This window comes from Rhinolophus ferrumequinum, chromosome 4, assembly GCF_004115265.2.
Source record: "Rhinolophus ferrumequinum isolate MPI-CBG mRhiFer1 chromosome 4, mRhiFer1_v1.p, whole genome shotgun sequence".
NCBI lineage: Eukaryota > Metazoa > Chordata > Mammalia > Chiroptera > Rhinolophidae > Rhinolophus > Rhinolophus ferrumequinum.
Window position 1 is genome coordinate 77,429,010 of NC_046287.1, and position 22,214 is coordinate 77,451,223.

At 40.4% G+C, this 22,214-nt stretch overlaps 1 protein-coding gene across 3 annotated transcripts in view; it reads left to right on the forward strand.

Annotated features, from left to right (window-relative positions):
* The first annotated feature begins 1,907 nt into the window (after positions 1–1,907).
* ENPP6 (ectonucleotide pyrophosphatase/phosphodiesterase 6) overlaps positions 1,908–22,214 on the forward strand; it is a 113,287-nt gene continuing 92,980 nt past the window's right edge. For 2 of the 3 annotated variants that reach the window (XM_033104861.1, XM_033104860.1), the window contains exon 1: positions 6,748–7,085. In XM_033104861.1, the coding sequence (XP_032960752.1) occupies positions 6,845–7,085 (241 nt within the window). In that variant the 5' untranslated portion in view covers positions 6,748–6,844. Of the gene's footprint in view, positions 2,021–6,747; positions 7,086–22,214 lie in introns of those variants that run through there. The other variant, XM_033104862.1, reaches the window with a different exon arrangement.

Genomic DNA, 22,214 nt, shown 5'->3' on the forward strand with positions numbered 1-22,214 from the left:
TCTTTCCTCTCCAGAGGAAACCTCAATCCTGATTTTGGTGTTTATAATTCCCATGGTGTTTGTACTATTATTATATAGAGTATTGTGCTGCATGTTTTTATGTTAATATTTTATACTGCATGCATCCACCTATAACTTGTTTTTCTCACTCAACACGGTGCTTAAGATCTATTCAAGAAGTAGACATTTAAGCTTATTCTTTTGAACAGCTATACAGGGTACCTGTAAATGAATAGTGATGTCACTTCCTCATACTCTTGTTGATGGACATTTAGGTTGTTTCTAATTTTTTCTTACCATTAAACAAACATTGCTGCAATAAATCTCTGTATACCTATCTCCTTGTACAAGCAAATGTATGAGAGCTTATGTAGGGAACAGTGGACTGTACATTAGTGTCCACCCACTAATGTAGCACAATTCTGTCCTTTAAATGGGTACAAGTGTGTCAAGATTTTTATCTCCTGTACTGGTGGAGCAGGGCGGTGGGCGCTGAGCCATCAGGGCTCTGAGCTTCAGGGGCCTCCTCCTTCTTCTTAAGCATTGGCTAAGCTCAGATGCTTAGCCAATGAGCAGCATCTACGATTTATACAGTATCTACTAGAGACCCGGCACCATATGAGAAGGGGCTTGCTGTACGCAAATTTACTCATTCAATATTCATGATCGCCTTGTGGTTTCTTGAGCATTTCCTTACTTTCTGGTTCTCCCATTAATTTTAGCATTCCTCAGTGGATGCTGCCTGCAACAGTTATTTCTGTAGTGTTCTAACGGTGATTTTCTCTTTCCCCCTCTCAGTTCAATCAAGACAAATGAAAGATATTTAGGGTTTATTATATTTTATTTCATACAGGCTTTCTTTCCCCTAATTTCAAAATTGAATGAATTCTCCCAAAAGATAAGGCTATAAAAGAGACCTGGGCTTGAATTTCAATTTGACACTTCAGGCTATTCGATGTCAAGCCTCTCTGAACCTGGATTTCCTTTGTATCACAGGTGTATAAATACTTACCTTACAAAATTATTGGAAGCTCTAAATGAATTATTGCATGTGAAGTTCTTAATATTATGTCAGTGAAGATGAAGATAATCACTCTTGCTTCCACTAGCACTGTTGTTGCCTCCACACACCTTCCACAGCCTGCTCTCTAAAATGCAAATCTGGTGGTGACATGACCTTGCTCGGGCTTGTCTGTCGCTTCCTGTCATTGTCAGCGGTGGTTCTCAAGCCTGGCTTTTCATCAGAATCATATGAGGAACCTGAAAAGAAACGTATTAACCCAGCCTTACAGACTGGAATTTTGGTGGTGGGTTCAGCCCTTCTCTGTACTCCAGAGGTGAGACCAGGGGTCCGCCGCAGGAGACATGAGTCTGGGGCTCCCTCTGAAGGCTGATAGTGGGTTCTCGCTCAGTGATTGCTGACAGTAATGAAGAGAGGATACCAGCTTCCCACCGTGAAATAGCAAGCTGGTGCCGAAGCAGGAGATTTGGAATCAGACTAACAGTTTCTAGATATTCCACTTAGTATCTGTGTGATCCTGCTTAGTCAGCTTCCTTTTATGTAGGGAGTTATGTTCTTGGAGACCTTTTTAATTTAAAATGTGCACAGATAATAACTACTTTCCTAATAGGAACAAATAGAATGATGTATGCATTTTCTTTAATGTGGACTTTTCATCTTTAATTCTGATACTTTGTAGAGTGCTCTCTCTTTTTTGGTTTGATATATTATATTATATATATATGTATATATAGTGAAATGATTACTACAATAAGATTAGTTAACACCTCTATTACCTCAAATAATTACCATTTTTTTTTATGTGTGTTGTGATAATACTAAGGTCTACTCTTGGATATTCCAGTCAAGATGGTGGAGCAGGTAAACGTGCTTTCATCCTCTCACGACCACATCAAACTTACAACCAAGCTACAGAACAACCATTATTGAGAATTGCCTGATCTAGCTGAACAGAAGCCCTGTAACTAAGGACACCCAGAAGAAGCCACCACAAAACTGGTAGGAGGGGCAGAGGTTCGGAACTGGCTGTGGTGGTCAAAAATCGGGAGGGATATCTCAGCTGCCTTTTCATTTTGTTGATTGTTTCTTTTGCTGTACAGAAGCTTTCGAGTTTGATATAGGCCACTTCTTTATTTTTGTTTTTGTTGTTTGGACTTTTGTTGTTATATATATATATACATAAAAAAATCATCACCAAGACCAATGTCAAGGAATTTTTCTCTATGTTTTCTTCTTGAAGTTTCATGGTTTTAAATTTTAAGCCTTTGATTCATTTCTACTCAGTTTTTGTGAGTGGTGTAGGATAGAGGTCAGTTTCATTCTTTTGCCTGTAAAGATAGTTTTCCCATCACCATTAATTGATGAGACTATCCTTTCTCCATTGACTATTCTTGACTCCCTTGTCAAATATTAGTTAATTGTATATGCGTGAGTTTATTTCTGGGCTCCTATTCTGTTCCATTTGTCTATATGTCTGTACCAATACCACACTGTTTATAGATTACTATAGCTTTGAAATAAAGATTCAAATCAGGACGTGTGATGCCTCCAGCTTTGTTCTTTCTCAGGATTGCTTTGGCTATTCAGTCTTTTATAGCTTTACATGAATTTTAAGTTTTTTAAATTTCTGTGAAAAATGTCATTGGAATATTGATACGGATTGCATTGAACCTATAGATGACTTTGGGTAGTATGGACATTTTAACAATATTAATTCTTCCAATCCACGAAGATGGAATATCTTTCCATTTATTTGTATCTTCTTCAATTTCTTTCATCAATGTCTTATAATTTTCAGTCTACAGATGTTTTGCCTCCTTAGTTAAATTTATTCCTAAATATTTTATTATTTTTGATGGTATTATTAAATGGGATTTTTAAAATTTCTTTTCCAGATAATTTATTGTTAGTGTATATAAATGCACCTGTTTTTTGCAAGTTAATTTTGTATTCTGCAACTGTACTAAATTCATTTATTAGTTCTAACAGCTTTTTAAGCTTTTTTTTGGAGTCTTTAGGATTTTATATATATATAGGATCATATCATTTGTATACAGAGAAAATTTTACTTTCCTTTTCTGATTTGGGTGCTTTTTTTTTTCTTGCCTTATTGCTCTGAGTAGGAATTTCAGTATTATGTTGAATAGGAGTGGTGAGAGAGGGCATCTTTGTCTTGATCTTAATGGGAAAGCTTTTAACTTTTCTTTTTTTTAGCTTTTAACTTTTCATCATTATAATTTTAGCTGTGGCTTTTATCATGTTGATATAGTTTACTTTTCTATTGGCTTTTTAGCTATGCCTCTTTGTGTTACTTTTTAGTGATTGCTCTTGGCCTTACAACATGCATCCTTATTACAAGCTACTTAGAATTAACGGTTCATCACTTTATATTTTATTCTTTATATCTCACTTTTCCCACTTCATAAATAAAGAAAAAGTCACAACAGTTTAATTCCATGTAAACATCTTACCCCTGTATTTTAAGTTACTGGTTTTATATCTTTTAATTCTTCATAAGTTATAAATTATAAATCTTGTCATAATATTATTTTTTTTAATTTAAGCTGTTGGTGTTTTATGGACATTAAGAAAAGAAAAATATATAATCTTCTACATTTACCCACGTATTTACCATTTCTGATACTGTTTAGCCTTTTCCTGTAGATCTTAATTTTCATCTTGTATTATTTCCTTTCAACCTGAAAGACATTCTTTAGTATTTCTTGTAGTACAAGTATATTGGTGGCTAATTCACTTAGCTTTCATTTATGCGAAAATGTCTTTACTTCATCTTAATTTTAGAAGAATGTTTTCCCGGATCTAGAACATATTCTGTAGAGTTCCAATCCTTTGAAATGCATTAAGATTCAAATTCCAAGGCCTGACCAGAGAGAAGGCAGATGGAACACTTGCCATGGGGAGGGACTGGGGCAAGAACATTGAGGAGCTAAGACTACTGATATTTAGGAAAGGTAATGGTTGACATCGGCCAACAAGGGCCAACATGGGCTGACCAAACTGGGATGGATTAACAAAATCATCAAGGGTTGATGTTGACCAATATGGGCTGAATTGGGTCACAACTTTTGAGTTTCATTGATTCTATAGCTGGAAAGGACCTTAAAGCTTCCATCACTTTTCGAAGGAGAAAACTGAAGTATGGAAGGGCAATTTTCTCAGAATCACACAATTGTATCATACCAGAATCCAGGCTCTGGAATCGTGTCTTCTTTCTTTCCCAGGACTCTTTCCTTCCATCTCACATGCCTCTCCATGGAGGCGAAGCACCAGAGTAAAGATAGTTCTGGGCAGCACATTCTTGCGAACTCACACGTATCCTGAGCAAGACCTGAAGCAGCTTTCAGGGCAAAGGTGGTTCCAAGTTCTAAAGGGAATTTTTTATTTTTCTGTGTTATCTAGGTTACATTCCTGTGGGCAATGACCTTATAGCATTGCCAACCTTTGAAAAATAAGTGACAAGAAGCATTCTTACGTATTAGGTGCTGATAACCACCCCCAACTGAGGACATCCAGATAACAGACAGACAAGGTCTTGGACCACAAGACTTTGGGCACTTAATATTAACCACATTTTCTAGTGCCTTTCCTTGTTGCCTTTTAGCTTTTATGTCCAACCTTTTTTAGACCACAAGATACAAGACCAGGAGTCTGACTATAAGCAATATTGAGATTTCCTTGGTTTGAATTCCATCCCATATGTTTCTTTCATATGTTAGTATGTATATTAAAGATGCTTATTTACAATAATTTTGACCCAAAACTTTAGAGAAACTGCCTAAATATTATCACAAAATGATATGATCTTCATAAAATAATATAAGACACATCAGCAGTGTGCCGACCCAGACATATCGCAGTACTACTTGTGGAGCCTTGGGAACCTCTGGGGACCTGTGGACACTCTAATTTAGAGGGAGTTAGTTAAGGGCTGCCCTCCTCAACAGCTGGATAGGGCACTCAGGGAACCAGAAGCAGAGGAAAGTGGGTGCCCCTTGTATATTCATCTTTGAAATCTGGAGTGCTTAGCCTCTCCCCAAGTGAGCTCAGGGGCCACCCTCAAGGCAAATCATGTGGACTTGCACTGTTATGCCAGCTTCCTGGTCCAAAAGTCTTGGAACCTCTCAGGAACTGACAGCACCTCTACCTTTATCTGCTGCCTCCTTGGACACTCGCTCGCTGCAGAAGGAAATTCTTCTTTCAGTGTGTGTGATCACTGCCAGGGCAGCCTGTAAGCTCCTCAGCACCTTTCACCTTTCTTCCCCTCCTTCCCTCCCTCGCTCCTTCCTTCCCTCCTTTCTTTCTTCCCTCTTCCATCCCCTTCCATTTTTTTCTCTTTAGAATAAAAGTAACATCCCACAACTCAAAGAAATATGAATAACATTGTGTGTTCAAACTAACAAACATTAAAAATAACCTCCCCTCTTTTTCTTAATTTTTTTAATTGTGAAAAGCATTGCTTTGATTGGAAAAATAAAGTCTGATTCCTGTCTAAGTCAGCTGAGATGGGAATGGTAACTTGGCTGTTTGGCAGATGTGTTTTCTCAATGTAGCATAACTTAGAAAGTGACCGGTGGTCTCATGTAAGGCTTTGACTGTAAATACAATAGAAGAAAAGAAGAAGAGAAGTCACAGGCAGAGGGCAGAGGTGGGAGAAATAGTTTAGAACTGATCAAGATCAGAATGTTTGGTGTCCAACTGCCTTCAGTCCGGGTAAAGCTTTGTCCTGAGCCTTGCATGTTTCACCAGTATCCAAGTGACATTATAATGTTAATAATAGCTAGCATTGTTAAGCACTTGCCATGGGTCATGCACATTTTATAAGCCTTTATATTTAATTTTCTGCCACATGAAAAACCCACCCTTAGTGCTCAGTCTTGTCACCCATCTGTGCCTGCTGTCCTTCCGTGACTTCCTGGTCAGGCTCCGATTTTCTCCTCTGCGTAGTCCTTTTTGACATGAAGCCTGCATAGTTATTTCCTGGTCTGCTTTCTCCATCGCAAACTGTACAGCTCTCTATCTCATTGCCCTTCTGGGGCAATGCTGCCTCAGACCAATCTGTCAGTAATGACCCCTGTTGTCCATCTCTGGGACTTGCTCTGGGGCTGTACAGCTCTGCTGAGAACTACCTCCTCTACAGATGAGTTTGGACACCAGCAACATGGAAAGTAAAACAATAAACCCTGTATATAGATGCATATCAAAAACTAAGTGGCTGAGACACACAACGTATTTGTAAACGCTTTGGTGATAGAGATACTGTTGAAAAGTTCACAAGTATGCCCACTAAATTTCATTGTCTCTTGGCGGCATACTGAGTTAAGAGGTTTGCGTTCCTAAATTGTCAGTGAAAAAGTCAGTGAAAGAGTTTAAATTGAGCAAAAATGTGGGATAACAGCAAATTAAAAGAGTGCCCTTTCCTTGGCTCCTCCCTTTGGTGAGCCCAACTGCAACGTTAGTGTTGACTTCTGTCATCTTCTAAAATGCCACCTCTCTGTGGGTGATTGTATTTCTGGAACATTCACCCAAAATAATAAGGTTGCACTCTCTCCTCTGGTGTTAATTCTGGGTTATTTAGAAAACCAGCTTCTCCAAAGGAGTCAGTCCCTTGACTTTCTAGTAAAGAGTGAGCATAGATGTTTTTAAAAGGGGGTGCTGTACCTTTAAATTCTGAAAGTGAACTTGGCTCAGGAAGGCCAGCAGTCAAGGTCCAGCCCCTAGAAGAGAGAATAGCTACAGATTCTCCATCCTCAGTCTTTGCAAGGGGACGGCTGTGCCAGCCAGCCCAGGCAGGCTCCTGGCAGCATGGCAGTGAAGCTCGGCGCCCTCCTGCTGGTCCTTGCACTCAGCCTGGCGCAGCCAGCCTCGGCCCGCCGGAAGCTCCTGGTGTTTCTGCTGGATGGTTTTCGCTCAGACTACATCAGTGATGAGGCCCTGGAGTCCTTGCCTGGTTTCAAAGAAATCGTGAGCAGGGGAGTAAAAGTGGATTACTTGACCCCAGACTTCCCCAGTCTCTCTTATCCCAATTACTACACCCTAATGACTGGTGAGTACCCTGTCCTCTTCTGGGTGGGGAAGGTGGGCTGGAGTCCAACAAGGGACAGTTAGCACCTGGTATTGAAATCGTATTTAAATGTTCAGCTTTCCCTAGTCCTTTGGGACACCAAAGACAGACAAGACGTCTGTGTTTTTGGCCAAGATTTGTTTTTTCATGGTTGTGTTGTTTTCCAAAAGTTATCCCAAGGACCTGCTTTGGATTCTTAGTGTGGAGAACAGAGAGCTACATGAATAGAGGATTTCCAGAGGAGTTACTTCTTCTAGAAATAAAAATTCTAGCTAATTCCGTATTTCCTGAGTTCAAGTTTAAAAAGTCAACAGGTCTTCATGTGTCTGTACTAAATTCCTTCTCTCCCTTTCCTCTGCAGTTATCTGTCATACTGCAGCTATTTTGGCTTGTTTATCAATGTGTTATACAAAAGTTACACGAGGGATTTCTGGATTACGTGGAAGGAGTTTTTCGGTCATATCCTGAAGTATTACTTAGCAATGCTACTTGCCCCTTCTTTTGCCTTTTGGGGCCAGGTAAAATATTATAACATGGAGGAGAAAAAAAATTGTTGTGTAGTTCAGATTCCCATTTTTAACTTGTAGCATCTTTTAACACAAAACAAAATATTAAAGCCAGCTAACCCAGACTATACTAGGTTTGGGAAAGCTGGATTTTGCCTAAAGGTAGCCCTCATCTGGGATTGCCGGAATGCCAATGTGATTCCATGAACTTGCTCCGCTATCTGTAATAGAACGTACTTACTTTCTGCTCACACAGTCAGATTCCCGGCTTCCAGTTGGTTTTTCAGCTAACCTTTGTCAGGGCCAGCAAGGCACTCTCAGAAAGAATTTAGCAAGCTGTCCAGGGAAGCTGTTAAGAATGCACTGTTATTGCTGCTTATGCTGGGCTTAGCCATGTGCTCTGAGCACAGGGAAAACTGTATAAATTATGTTAACAGGAAGGGGATGAAAACTCTTGTATCTCATTATGGATCTCTACAGAATGGCAAAGCCATAGGAGTCTGGAAAGATAATTGATATCTCTGACTTCATGCATGTGTACATAAAAATGTCGTAAAATTAAAGGGGAAAGATACTTTGGAGAATTAGAAATGAAGGCATAGAGAGAACACAAAATCCAGACTGAGCACAATCCAAGAATGTATTTGCTTTTTTTTTTTTAATTTCCCCCAACAGACAAACAAGCAGCGTCTCTAAGATAAAGAGGATGAACAAAAGTCCTCTGGTTCTCACTTGGCACGCTTCTCTCTTTGCAAGGAAGCAGTTTGCAGGCTGCTGGGTCACACATAGATGTTATTGTGTGTCACAGCCTGACTTCAGTTCTGTCCAGGGAGTTTCACACACACAGACCACCCCCACTCCAGTTGTCTTCCAGAGCCTTGCTGGGAGACCCAATTCATAAACTGCCACGTGCAGTTTTCCCAATCTCAGTGGAAAATGAACAAAAATCCATTTTAGAAAGTCAGACTCCAGTGAGTAAAAAAGGACCATTACAATCTCCCCAGAGAAACCAAGCCAGTGACAAGGTCTTTTGTTGGTCAGACCCACATTCCTGATATTGGCACAAGGAATAATATTCACCAAGCCTCAGTCATGCAAAGACATGCCTTCTGTTCAGAAATGGGTGTTTTCATTTGTCCTTTCCATGGTGGGACAGTATACTCCCATGAGTGTTTGTCAAAACTCTCACCTTTACTTTCAAACTGAGTGTATCCTGAGGAAGCCATGAGAGCTCCATACATGTTATGCCTATATTTTATTTATTTATTTCTTAGATTTGTATTAAAAATATAGCTATCATACAGCATTATATCAGTTTCAGGTGTTCACCATAGTTGTTCAATGTTTATATACCCAAAGAAGTGATCACCATGAGTCTAGCAAACCATTTGACACTGTACTATGCTTTCATAATATTATTGATTATTTTTCCTATGCTGTACATTACATCCCCGTGACTTATACCTGGAAATTTGGGCCTCTTATTCCCCCTTCAACTTTTCCCTCCTTTTAAAAATTTTAAATTACAGTTAACATTCAGTATTACTTTGTATTAATTTCAGGTGTATAGCATAGTGGTTAGACATTTGTATAATTTAAGAAGTGAAACCTCTGACTAGTCTAGTGCTCACCTGACACTATGCATCCTTATTACCATATCACTGACTACGTTCCCTGTGCTTTACTTTACATCCCCATGACTACCAATTTGTACTTCTTAATCCCTTTACCTTTTTCACCCTGCCCCCAACACCCTTACTATCTATCACCCCAATGAATCTAGTACCCATCTGACACCATGCATAGTTATTACAATAGTATTCACTATATTCCTTGTGCTATACCCTACACCCCCATGACTACTGTGTAAAAACCTATTTGTACTTCTTAATCCCTTCCCCTTTTTATCCACCTCCTCAAACTTCCTCCCATCTGGCAACCATCAAAATGTTCTTTGTATCTATGAGTGTGTTTCTGTTTTGTTTGTTTGTTTATTTTGTTCTTTAGATTCCACATATAAGTGAAATCACATTGCATCTGTCTTTCTCTGCTTGACATACTCCACTCAGCACAATACCTTCCAGGTCCATCCATACCACGCAGATGGTGAGAACCCATTCCCTTTTTTGGCCAAACAATATTCCGTTGTATATACGTACCACCTCTTCTTTATCTATTCATCCATTTATGGACACCCAGGTTGCCTCCACATCTTGGCTATTGTAAATAATGCTGCAAAGAACATATGGATGCACTCGTCCCCTTGAAGTAGCATTTTGGGTTTCTTCAGATAAATACCCAGAAGTGGGATTACTGGGTCCTTCATTGTCTTTTGTTATAGCCTTCGTTTTAAAGTCTATTTTGTCTTGTATAGTATTGCTATCCCAGCCTTTTCTGTTTTTTTCATCTCCATTTTCATGAAATATCTTTTTCCATCCCTTTACTTTCAGTCTGTGTGTCTTTCCATCTGAAGTGAGTCTCTTGTGGGCAGCATATGAAGGGTATTCTTTTCTTATTCATTCAGCCACCTTTGTTTTTGATCTGAACATTTAATTCATTTACTTTGAAAGTAATTGTAGCTAGATATGTATTTATTGCCATTTTATTATTCATGGTTTTGAACTTTTTTTTCATCTTAAAGTAATTCCTCTAACATTCCTTGTCATACTGGTTTGATGGTGATGAACTCCTTTTGCTTTCTCTTGTCCGCTCTTTATCTGTCCTTTGATTTTAAATGATGACCTTACTGGGTAGAGTAGTATGGGATGTAGGCCCTTGGTTTTCATCACTTTGAATATTTCCTGCCAATCCCTTCTGATCTGCAAAGTTTCTGTTGAGAAATCAGCTGACAGTCTTACGGGAGTTCCCTTATACTCTAGTTGCCTTTCTCTTGCTGCTTTCAGGGTTCTTTCTTTGTCTTTAAATTTTGCCAATTTAATTATAGTGTGTCTTGGTGTGGGCCTGTTTGGGTTCATCCTGTTTGGGACTCTCTGAGTTTCCTGGGCTTCTATGTATATTTCCTTCACCAAGTGAGGAAAGTTTTCAGCCATTATTTCTTTAAATAGGCTCTCAATCCCTTGCTTTCTCCCTTCTCCTTCTGGTACCCTTATGATGCGAATGTTGTTATACTTGATTTTGTCCCAGAAGTTTTTAAAATCACCCTCACTTTTTTTTTTTTTTTTTTAAGGAGGGCGCAGCTCACTCTGACCCATGTGGGGATGGAACCAGCAACCTTGGTGTTATTAGCACCATGCTCTAACCAACTGAGCCAACCGGTCACCCCTCTTACCCTCACTTTTTGATTCCTTTTTCCTTTGGCTGTTCCAATTGGGTGTTTTCTGCTACCTTGCCTTCCAAATTGCTGATTTGATCCTCTGCTTCATCTAGTCTTCTGGTGATTCATTCTAGTGCATTTTTCATTTCAGTTATTGTATTCTTCGCTTCTGATTGGTTCTTTTTTATGGTTTCTTCATCATTTTTTATGCTTGCTATCTCTTTGTTGAAATTTTCACCAAGTTCCTTGAGCATCCTTGTAACCATTATTTTGAACTCTGTATCTGGTAGTTTGCTTGCCTCCATGTTGTTTAGTTCTTTTTCTAGATTTTTCTCCTGTTCTTTCATTTGTGATGTATTTCTTTGTTTCCTCATTTTGGCTGCCTTCTGTGTTTGTTTCTATGTATTAGGTAGAACTGTTACATCTCCCAGTTTTGCCAGGTGGCCTTATGTAGTAGGCGCCCTGTGGATCCCAATAGCATAGTCTCCCTGGTGACCTGCACTGGGTGCTCAAGGAACGTCCCTTTTGTGGGTTGTGTGTGTCCTCCTGTTATATTTGAGCCTTGATTGTCAGTGAGTGGGACTGACCCTCAAGCTGACTGGCTATAGGGTTTGGCCATGTCCATAGCTTATGGGCTGCTGTGCGGGAGTGGGATTCACCCCAATGGGCTCTGGTGCTCGTTGGGACCACCCTTTGAGTGTACCACTTGTGGGGCTAATTGGGTGGTGCTCTGATGTGGTCTGAAGCCAACCTCCAAGTATGTTGGTTCTGGGGCCTCTTGGGAGAGACTCTGCTGCAAGCCCAGGTAAGCTACTTCCTATGACCAGGTGAGGGCTACCTGGTAGAAGCTACAAAGTAATCCATGGTTGGTCACTGCCTGTGCTGGACATGGAGGTATGTGGAAGAGACCACGCTGTGAACCAAGAACAGCTGCCACCAGTACCAATTCTGGGGTAACTCCGCCAAAAGCCAGGATACTCTGAGGTCTGCTGCCAGCTGTTGGCTCCCATAAGGTTCAGCCACTGATAAAGCCTCCTGCAGTATGGAGTTGGGTGTGGTGGGGTCTCAGTGAGTCACCAGGGTACCCTGTTTCCCCAAAAATAAGATCTAGCCAGGCAATCAGCTCTAATGTGTCTTTTGGAGCAAAAATTAATATAAGACCCGGTATTATATTATATTATATTATATTATACCCAGTGTTTATTATATTATATTGTATTATATTATATTATATTACCCAGTTTTATATTATAGTAAAATAAGACTAGGTCTTATATTAATTTTTGTTCCAAAAGATGCATTAGAGTTGATTGTCCAGCTAAGTCTTATTTTATTGGAAACACGGTAGATTGAGTGGAGCTCACCAGACCAATTCAGATTCAGATTTGACTTGTGGGGGAAAGGCTCAACACAGGAAAGATGGCGCCTGCCTGCTGGCTGCACAGAAGGAGGATCCCACACAGGGAAAATGAAGCCACACACCTCAGTCTGCCTCCCGTATGTCACCAACACCTCCCGAGACACTGTCCCTCTGCCGGAGCGCAGGGTGTGTGCCTAAGAGTGTGAGAGTCTGTGCGGGGGCCCTTTAAGAGGACATCTGGGTTTCCCGCAGACTGCTTTATATCCTTAGTTATTAAACTTTTGTTCAGCTAGACTTCAGGTGGTTCTTGAGGTTGAGTGTTCTATTATTTAGTTGTAATTTTGATGTGTTCACGGGATGAGGCAAGCACAACGTTTATCTACTCCAACTTGGATCCTCCCCATGCCTGTATATTTTTAGAGGGTAAAATGTATAATCCAACTTGAAAGTCTTAAGTTGACTTTTCCCCTTTTATAGAAGCAATATTGTGCACAATATTGCAATATGTCAAGCAAGGCTCATGTTTATGTGCACATGTCTTTGGATATGATTTGTCTTGTACCTACTGAGTGAATGTGAAGGCTTGGAACAAGATTGCAGGCTGGGAGATGCCAGGCCATGAAGCTGGTATTACCCTCACTGTTTTGAAACTGATTCAGGGCTAAGGTGAGACTATTTCTCCCAATATCCATGCTAATTTTTCTACCTCATCTTGAAAACTTCCCCCTTTTTTTAAAAAAGGAAGAATATTACCATTGAAAGTTGTACTTAAACATATGGTTTGAACATCTGAGCGTTTTACAAGCCAACAAAAGAATAATACTAGATCCTTTTGGTACTAAAAAAATACGATGTTTTAGGGTTCCTCAGAAGTCATAAGTGAGACTATGATCTCACTTCATTACATGAATTGTTGCCCAAAGGACATAAAGCCCGAGGTTTTCTTGTCTTTAAATAAGGAGGAAGGATAAGTTTTTGGAAAGAACCCTAGCCTTGGAGCTGGAAGACCTTGGTTGAGTCCTTGCAGGGTCAGGATGACACTGGAAGACTTGGGGCAAGTTATTGCACTGCCCTATACTCCAGTTTTCTTAGCTTCTGGATCCTAGGAAACCAGGATCTCATGTGCTGCCAGATGCAGACCATGAAAATAAGCAATTCACAGTTAATTAGAAAGAGTTGGGACCTGAGCCACGTAAGACACCTACATAAAAGAAATTAAGAAAATGACAAACTCCTAGGGAGGAGAATTTTGTGGAAAGCCACATGGATGGTGATAGAAAATGAACAATCACAGGACTTGTAAGGAACCTTGGAAATCATCTAGCTCAGACCCTGACATGAAACCACGGTGGCTGGTTTTATTTTCTCCTTCAAAATATATTTGCATCAGGACAAATGTGAACAAAAGTTCCAACAATCATCAAGAAGATCCATCAAACTATTGATTGCTGAGGACAATAGACTCTTAAAACAGGGTCTTTCGCCCAGGGAGCCTACATTCAAGTTGAGGATGAGAGACACATCAGATACCTGCCAATACTCTATAATGAATGACAAGGGCTGAATTTTGTCCCTACAAAAATCTGTGTGTTGAAGTTCCAACCCCCAGTACCTCAAAAATTAACCTTATTTAAAGACATGGTCTTTAAAGAGGTAATTAAGTTAAAATGAGGTGGTTAGAAAGGGGCCCTCATCCAATATGACTGATATTCTTTTAAGAAGAGCAGAAGACACCAGGAATGAGCATGCACAGAGAAAAGGCCATAGGAGGACACAGTGAGAAGGACCCTGAAGGACACTGCCATCTGCAAGCCAAGGAGAGAGGTCTCACCAGATACCAAACCTGCCAACACTTTGATCTTAGACTTCTGGCTTCAAGAACTGTGAAAAATAAATTCCTGTTGTTTGGCCATGCAGTCTGGGGGACTTTTTTATGGCAGCCCTAGCAAACTAATACACACAGGACCAATGGGTAGTTTCCTAATATGCTACAGAAGATCAGAGGATAGGAGAATGTTCTTCCAGTTTGAGTAGTATGTGAAAGCATTTTGAAGGGGTAGGCTCTGAGTTGGGATAAAAAGCCACAAGACTGGCATACATGGTTACATCTTACTTTATGCATAAATTGTCTCTCTGAAGACCTGCATATAGATCAACTTCTTTTAATTAAAACACAATCACTGTATAACTGCTACTGGGATGCTTTCTGTTTTAGTCTCTCTTACTGTAGATCTTTTAGTAAGGTTTTTCTGTCTTTGAGTTAAACCCATATTTGATTTAAATAAAGTTTAACATAAAGTCCATGGAAGAAAGGCAGTGGTTTTTGTCCAGCTCATGGGTAACAGAAAACATTGGGTATGTTTTGAAGCAGCATCACAGCATCTTTTTGCCAAGGCCAATGGCAATTTTTGTTTATAATTTTTGAACACTTCTTTATTGTGAAAGTATAGTTGACATACAATATTATAGTAGTTTCAGGTGTATAACATAGTGATTCTACATTTGTATACCTTATTATGTGATCACCACAGTAAGTTTATCAACCGTCTATCACCATGCAAAGTTACTGTGATATAATTGACAGTATTCCCTGTGCTGTACACTATACCCCGTGACTTATTTATTTTTTAACTAGAAGTTTGTGCCTCTTATTTCCCTTCACCTTTCTCACCCATCCCTCCACCCCCACACTCCTGGGAACCATTAGCTTGTTCTCTGTATCTATGAGTCTCTCTCTTTTGTTTTGTTTGTTCATTTGTTTTGTTTTTCTATATTCCACATATAAGTGAAATCATATGATATTTGTCTTTTTCTGTCTGACTTATATCCTTTAGCATAATACCCTTTAAGTCCGCCCATGTTGTCACAAATGGTAAGATTTCATCTTTTTTTATGGCTATCTGAGTAACATTCCATTGTGTATATCTACTACATCTTCTTTAGCCATTCATCTACTGATGGACAGTCTGATTAAGCATTTGGGGAAAGTGGCCCAGAAATGGCCTGAGTACAGGGAAGCCAGACTAATCTTCACCGAACATAATCCGCCAACAGACGAACACCTGGTGACCTGAGTTTGCTATGCAGTATGTTGTCATCATTTCAACATCTAGAAACTAGCAAGTAAAGTGCAGGGAGGTTGGATGCTTTGCTCCAGATACTGAAGAATGTCAGTAACAGGCCTGAGATTGCAGCGTAGGCATCAAAGGTGCAGTTCTCACACAGCAGGGCCCTGACCCAAGTTCTGGAGTGCCCAGGAAGTTGTGCATGTGACCTCAGACCTAGGGAACAGAGGTCTCCCCAAGATAGTCCAGGAGGCAGCAAGAACCTGAATAAAGGTGCTTTATTAATCTTCTACTGGAATCAAAGCAAAACCAAGAATACTAACTGATTAGGACTAATATTTGTGCCAACATATTTCCTATTGCAGTCCTAGAAATTACATGTGAAACAAATTCTTCCTAGATATCAAGGACCCAACATTCTGGAGTAAGAGATTACAGGGTAAGGTATGCTTTTCCCCTACTTTTAAGAAAATAGCTGATTTAAATTAAAACCAGCTGTCACTTGAACCAAAGGAAATCAATGCAAAAAGTACTGAGAAATTATGTTTTGAAAAAAGTCCATATCCTCAGCCTTCGGGAGAATTCAGGTTTCACTTGGGGGGCTGCCCGTGGACCTCTGCACACCCACAGTACAAGCAGCATAGACATGGCCTCCAGGGCTCCCTCTCCTCTCCTTGCCCCAAGGTCAGCCTTTGCACAGGTACCTTTGCCCCCGCGTGTTAGCTTCCTGACATTTAGATACTTCCTTTGGTACATTATATCCTTTCGTATGTTATATCTGGTGTGCCCTCTATGTCTCCTCCCATTCTCTCTTGTGCAAAATCCAATCATGCTTTTGTTTTCACCAGTGACCTCCTAGTGGTCAAGTGTCAGTCCTCAGGTTTTGATTTCCGTGCCCAGGAATCGCATTGGCACAGCCCGTGATCCTCCTTCCTGACAGCTTACTCGGGTTCCAGGACGGTCCTTTCTTGGTTTCCTCTTATTTCACTGACCACACCTTGGTCCCTTGTATTGGTTTCTCTGCATCTTTCTCACCTTTATTTCTTTGAATTGGCTGTACTTTCAGGATGGATCTCGAAGCTTCTACTTCTCCTACCTTCACCCCCAGCACGCTGACTGGAGCCAGCACCCTCTATTGCCTAGAGTTTCCTAACAGCTCCTGCTCCCCTCTCTGCCTTACAGTGTATCTCCATATACGAGGTCTGACAATTATGTTTGAGAACTCACCTTAGAAAAAGTGCTACATACCTCACTGCTGAATATCATGATGGTCACCTTTGAAGCACTCCCCTTGGGAAGCTATGCACTGATGCCAGTGCCTAGTCCACCCTTCAAAGCAATTTTGGAACTCTTTTTCTGGAATGGCCATCTGAGCTGTCATCATTGCATTACCCTTGATGTCCTGAATGTCATCAAAATGTCTTCCTTTCAATATTTCCTTTATCTTCAGGTAAAGAAAGAAGTCATTGGGGGCCAGATCAGGTGAGTAGAGAGGGTGCTCCAATACAGTTATCTATTTACTGGCTAAAAACTCCCTCACAGACAGTGCCGTGTGAGCTGGTGCATTGTTGTGATGCAAGAGCTCCTTCAGGACCATTTATGCACACACCTTTCTCATGCCAAGCTTTTCAGTTAAGATTTTCCTGTTTCTCTATCGATGTGTACTTGGTCTGCTATGCTTCTCACAGTCAGCTGACGATTTTGACACACAATTTGATGAATTTTTGCAATGTTTTTGTCAGTGTGAGCACACGGTGGCAAGTTTGTGAACTTAATTGTCAGACCTCATATGAACCAGAGTAGTCCTTTTAAAACACATGTCTGATCATGTTGCTCCTCTGTTCAAACTCTCCAGTAGATTATGCTTTGACTCCAGGTAAAATCTAAAGTCCTCACAGAACTTCTCCTACATGGTCACCTTTCCCCTTTCTGACCTCATTCCCGATCACTATTCCCCCTGTTTCCTTTCCTGTTCCAGGCATATGGCCGCCTCAGGATATTTGAACTTACTTTTCCTTCTGGCTGGGATGCTTTTCCCCAGAAAGGCCCGAGGTTTGCTCCCCTGCTTTTCTCAGATCTCTTTCCCATTGTCACTATAGTGGATATGCCTTGCCTGGCTACCCTAGGAGCTCACCCCACTCCATCATTCTCTGTTCTCTCACTCTCCTTATTTTTCATCATACCACTGATTTGATTATTCTGTCTTCTTTAAACAAAATGTATTATAAAGAGGAAGCATTATAATAATGATTAAAACATTCAGAGTTTCAAGGAACTTGATTATTATTTTGATTTTAGATACTCCTAAACTCATAAGGAGGAGAAAAAGCTGAAATTATGCTTTGTTTTATTTAAGCAAGTAACAGCCATTTAGGTGAACTGGTCACCTTTTATGTCTAGTAATCTTCTATATCTCAAAACGTGTCTGTCAATTTTGTTTTAAGTTTTGACTATTAATTTGGAGGCAGCAAGAGGGTTGAAAGGAGAGTCCCCCATGAGGAGGGCACTGTGCCAAGTAAGGGATCAAAAGCCTGGAGTGTTGGAAGTTTAACTAGGACACTAGTTGTCAGCATAGCCGGAGAGAAAGCTTAATTCTAGCCAAGATTGCTGAAGCCAAGAAAGCTGAGTGGACAGCAAAGCACGAACAAGGCAAATGGTTCTCACAAACAACTGTGAGAGGACAGTGAAGGCCAAGTTTTGTGTGGTCCTGACTGTTGGACCCAGGGATGGGTCTGGCAACCTGAAGGGCTGGCAGGGATGTACTGCGTTTTTAGCCTCCATCCCAGATTGCTTAAGTGGCCAGGCTGGCAACACAGGCAGCCTTAGATATTTGAAAACATGGCATGGTGTTATGGGCTGAATTGTGCCCCCCTCCTCCAAATCTATAAGTTGAAGTCCTAACCCCCATTCTCTAAGAATGTGACTATATTTAGAGATAGGGGTCTTTCAAAATGTAATTAAGTTGAAATGAGGTCATTAGAGTGGGCCTGGGCCCTAATTCAATATGACGGATGTCCTTACAAGAAGGAAGGGGAGATTAGGACATAAGTGGGCACAGAGGGAAGACCATGTGAAGACAGAGGGAGAAGACAGCCATCTACAAGCCTAGGAGAGAAACTTTAGAAAAGACCAGTCCTGTTAGCACTTTGATTTCAAACCACTAGCCTCCAAAATGGTGAAAAATTTCTGTTGTTTTAGCTACCTGCTCTGTGGTACTTGGTTATGACAGCTTTTGGAAACTAATACAGACAGGATGGTGACATTAGGCTGCCAGTCAAAGAATGAAGGTTTTTGTTTGGTTGTTTGTTTGTTTTTAGAGACCACTTCCACCCCCAAACCTAATTGCTGAGGATTTCTGGTGGTTTCTGCCCTGAAATTGAGGTGGTCATGGTGTATTGGTGGCCTAAGGCTGCTGTAACAAATTGCCACAAACTGAATAGAAATTATTTCTAAACAGTTATTTTAGAATTATTTCTAAATTATTTCTAAAACAATAGAAATTATTCCTTTACAGTTCTGGAAGCTAGTAATCTGAATCAAGGCGTGGAAAGGGCCATGCTCTCTAGGAGAGAGCCTGTTTCATGCCTTTCTCTTAGCTTCTTTGGTATCTTAGCAATCCTTGGTATTCCTTGGTCTACAGATATACAGTTGCACCACTCCAGTCTGTGCCTCTTTTGTCACATGGCGTTCTTCCTGTGTGTCTCTGTACGTGTCTCCTCTCTTGTTATAAGGACACTAGTCCTGTTAGATTAGAGCCCATCCTAATGACCTCATCTTAATTTGATTACATCTGCGAAGACCTTGTTTCCAAATAAGGTCACACTCACAGATACCGAGGGGTAGAACTTTAAGCTATCTTTTTGGGGAACACAATTCAACCCATAGTATGTGGTACAGTGGAGAGAGCTATGGATTTGCTATGGAAGACCTAATTTCATCTATTCTGTTACTTTTTAACTTGCAGAATTGGAACGAGTTCTTTTCAGTTTTAATATTATTTATCAGTACAATGGAGAAAATAAAGTTACCCAATAGGCTTGTTGTGAGGCCAGACTTTGTGTAAACTTTGTGTAAAGCCAACATTATAAAAACTGTACATGTTACACATTTTATCAGTAAGAGTAAGCTAAATTATGTTGCAGTAACAAGCTATATCAGAGGCTCACAACAACTAAGATTTATTTCTCACTCATATATATGGACTTTAAAGATTAACTCTGCCCATTTCCTCTTCATTCTGAGACACAGGCTGAAAAAGCAACTTGTAAATGAGACATGTTTCTCATGTGGAAAAAGGAAAATAGTAGAACAATGTGATAATGCTTAAAACTTCTGCTCAGAGGAGTCACAACTCACATCTACTTACATATCATTGGCCAAAGCAAATCCTATTGCCAATCTTGATGCCAATTAGTCCGGGATGTATAATCCTCCCAACACTGGGTGCAGAAATTATCTTTAACATTAATGCAATGTGTCACAGACACTCAATGGGTACCAGTTGCATTTTATAAGAAAATTTTGGGTCTTAATGAAAATGAACGGCTTAGAGATAAGTGTCTACAACTCAGGGGAGGGATGTATTATTGGGAGTTATAGTAGTCTTGAACATTTCCATGAGAAGATGGATCTGGAACTGAACATTGAAAGATGAGTAGGACGTCATAAACATGGCGGCGTGAGGAGAGCCTTTTGAAATCTCCCCTGGAATTTACAACAAACTGAACAACTCTAACTCCACAAAGGACTCCCTGTGCAGCAGACAGACAAGACTAACAGGCCCACTACTGAATTCACCTAAAGGAGGGCAAATTGTGCGAGTGGGGGAGGAGGGAAGGGAGAAGTGCAGAGATGGGGCTGCGCAGGCACAGGCCACAGACCTAGCTCGGTGCTCTGAGCTCGCTGCATTCCAGAATAACTGCAGCTGTGGGAGAGGGAAGAACTGAGGGGACAGCATATAACACAGCTGAACCCAACGCTCATGGCAGAGACCTCAGAGCAAAGATTGAGGGAAGAAGGCTGAAAACAGTGGTTTAAGCCCTCACTGCCAAGCAGAGAATGGAAGCCTTAGGCACTGAGACTAGCCGCCCTCTCCTACCCTCCCAGAGTTTGCCCCACCCCCACCTGCCTAGTGTTAGAAGCGGAACAGTAGCAGTGTCAGATCAAAAGAACAGAATATTTGCAATTCTGAGAACTGTGGTCCACAGACACAGACTCGCAGCCCAAATAGTTCCAGCAAAGGGAGCTGGACTGACTGTGGTGGTGGTCGCCGCCATTGCTTTGGGTCACCTCTCATAATCCGTCCTGCCCTGTCCCCACCTATCTGGGTGGATCTCTGCAGGAGTAAACAGAACTGCTAAAACACACAGACTCTGAGTCTGGTGCAGGAAGAGCTTTGGAACTTCAGAAGCTCTCCACATCCCCCCACAGAGGAAGTGCCTTATAACCCAGGTGGATTGTTCACAGATGAGAAGCCCCCCACCTTCCAGGGAATCCCCCCATTGTGTGAGAAACTGGAATAGTGCAGAGAACATATAACACAGTATGAGAGAGAATAAAAGGCTGCAGTTGGAGAGAAAATAAAACATTCTACCAACACCTATTGGGAAACAAAAGAATAACCTCTTTCTATCAACCTGTTGCAGAACCCATTCCTGTAGATGTCTAGGAAAAGAAATAATAAATCATTAATAGCCATGAATAACCAAGGTAACAAGACAGCTCAGAAAGAAAATGAAAAGTCTTCAGAAAATGAACTTAAAGACATGGAAAAATATGTGACTTAAATGACAGAGAGTTCAAGATTGCAGTTCTTAAAACCTCAATGAGATGCAAGAAAACACAGACAGGCAGTTTAATGAACTCAGAAACACAATCAAAGAACAAAATGGACATTTTACCAAAGAGATTGAAATTTTAAAAAAGAACCAAATAGAATTTCTGGAGATTAAGAACTCAATAAAAGAAACGAAGAATGAAATAACCAGCTTAGGTAGTAGAGTTGACCAGATGGAGGAAAGAATCAATGACATTGAAGACAGAAATCTGGAAATGACATGGATGGAAGAAGAAAGAGACTTGAGACTTAAAAGAAATGAAAGAACTCTTCAAGAACTTTCTGACTCCATCAGAAAAAAAAAAAAAAGAATAATAGGCATACCAGAAGGAGAAGAAAGAGAGAAGGGAACAGAGAGTATATTCAAACAAATAGTCGATGAGAACTTCCCAAACATGTGGAAAGAACTGGATCCTCGAATCCAAGGAGCAAATAGAACACCTAATTACTTCAACCCCAACAGGCCTTCTCCAAAGCACATTGTATTAAAGCTGTCAAAAATTACGACAAAGAAAGAATCCTCAAGGCAGCCAGGGAAAAGAAGACGGTAACCTACAAAGAAAGCCCATTAGATTATCATCAGATTTTTCAGCAGAAACTGTACAAGCCAGGAGGGCGTGGAATCAAATATCCAAACCATTGAAAGAGAGAAATTATGAGCTAAGAATAATAATATATCCAGCAAAGATATCCTTTAGATATGAAGGAGGAATAAAGACCTTTCCAGACATACAGAAGCTGAGGGAATTTTCTAACATGCAACCTGCACTTCAAGAAAAACTGAAGGAGGCTATTTGACCAGCATAAATATGGATAATTTGTGACAACCAAAACATAAAAGCGGGGAGAGTAAAGGCCTGAACCGGAATATGGGAATGGAGAAATTAAGCTTGCTGAAGAAAATGGAATACTCTAAATATGAAACTTTCTTTTACATAAACTTAATGGCAACCACTCAAAAAAAAAAAATCCACAACTGAAATATATAACATAATAAAATAAGAAACAGAGGGAAAAAATCATAGACTACCACCACACAAATATAATACACAACAACAAAAAGGCAAAGA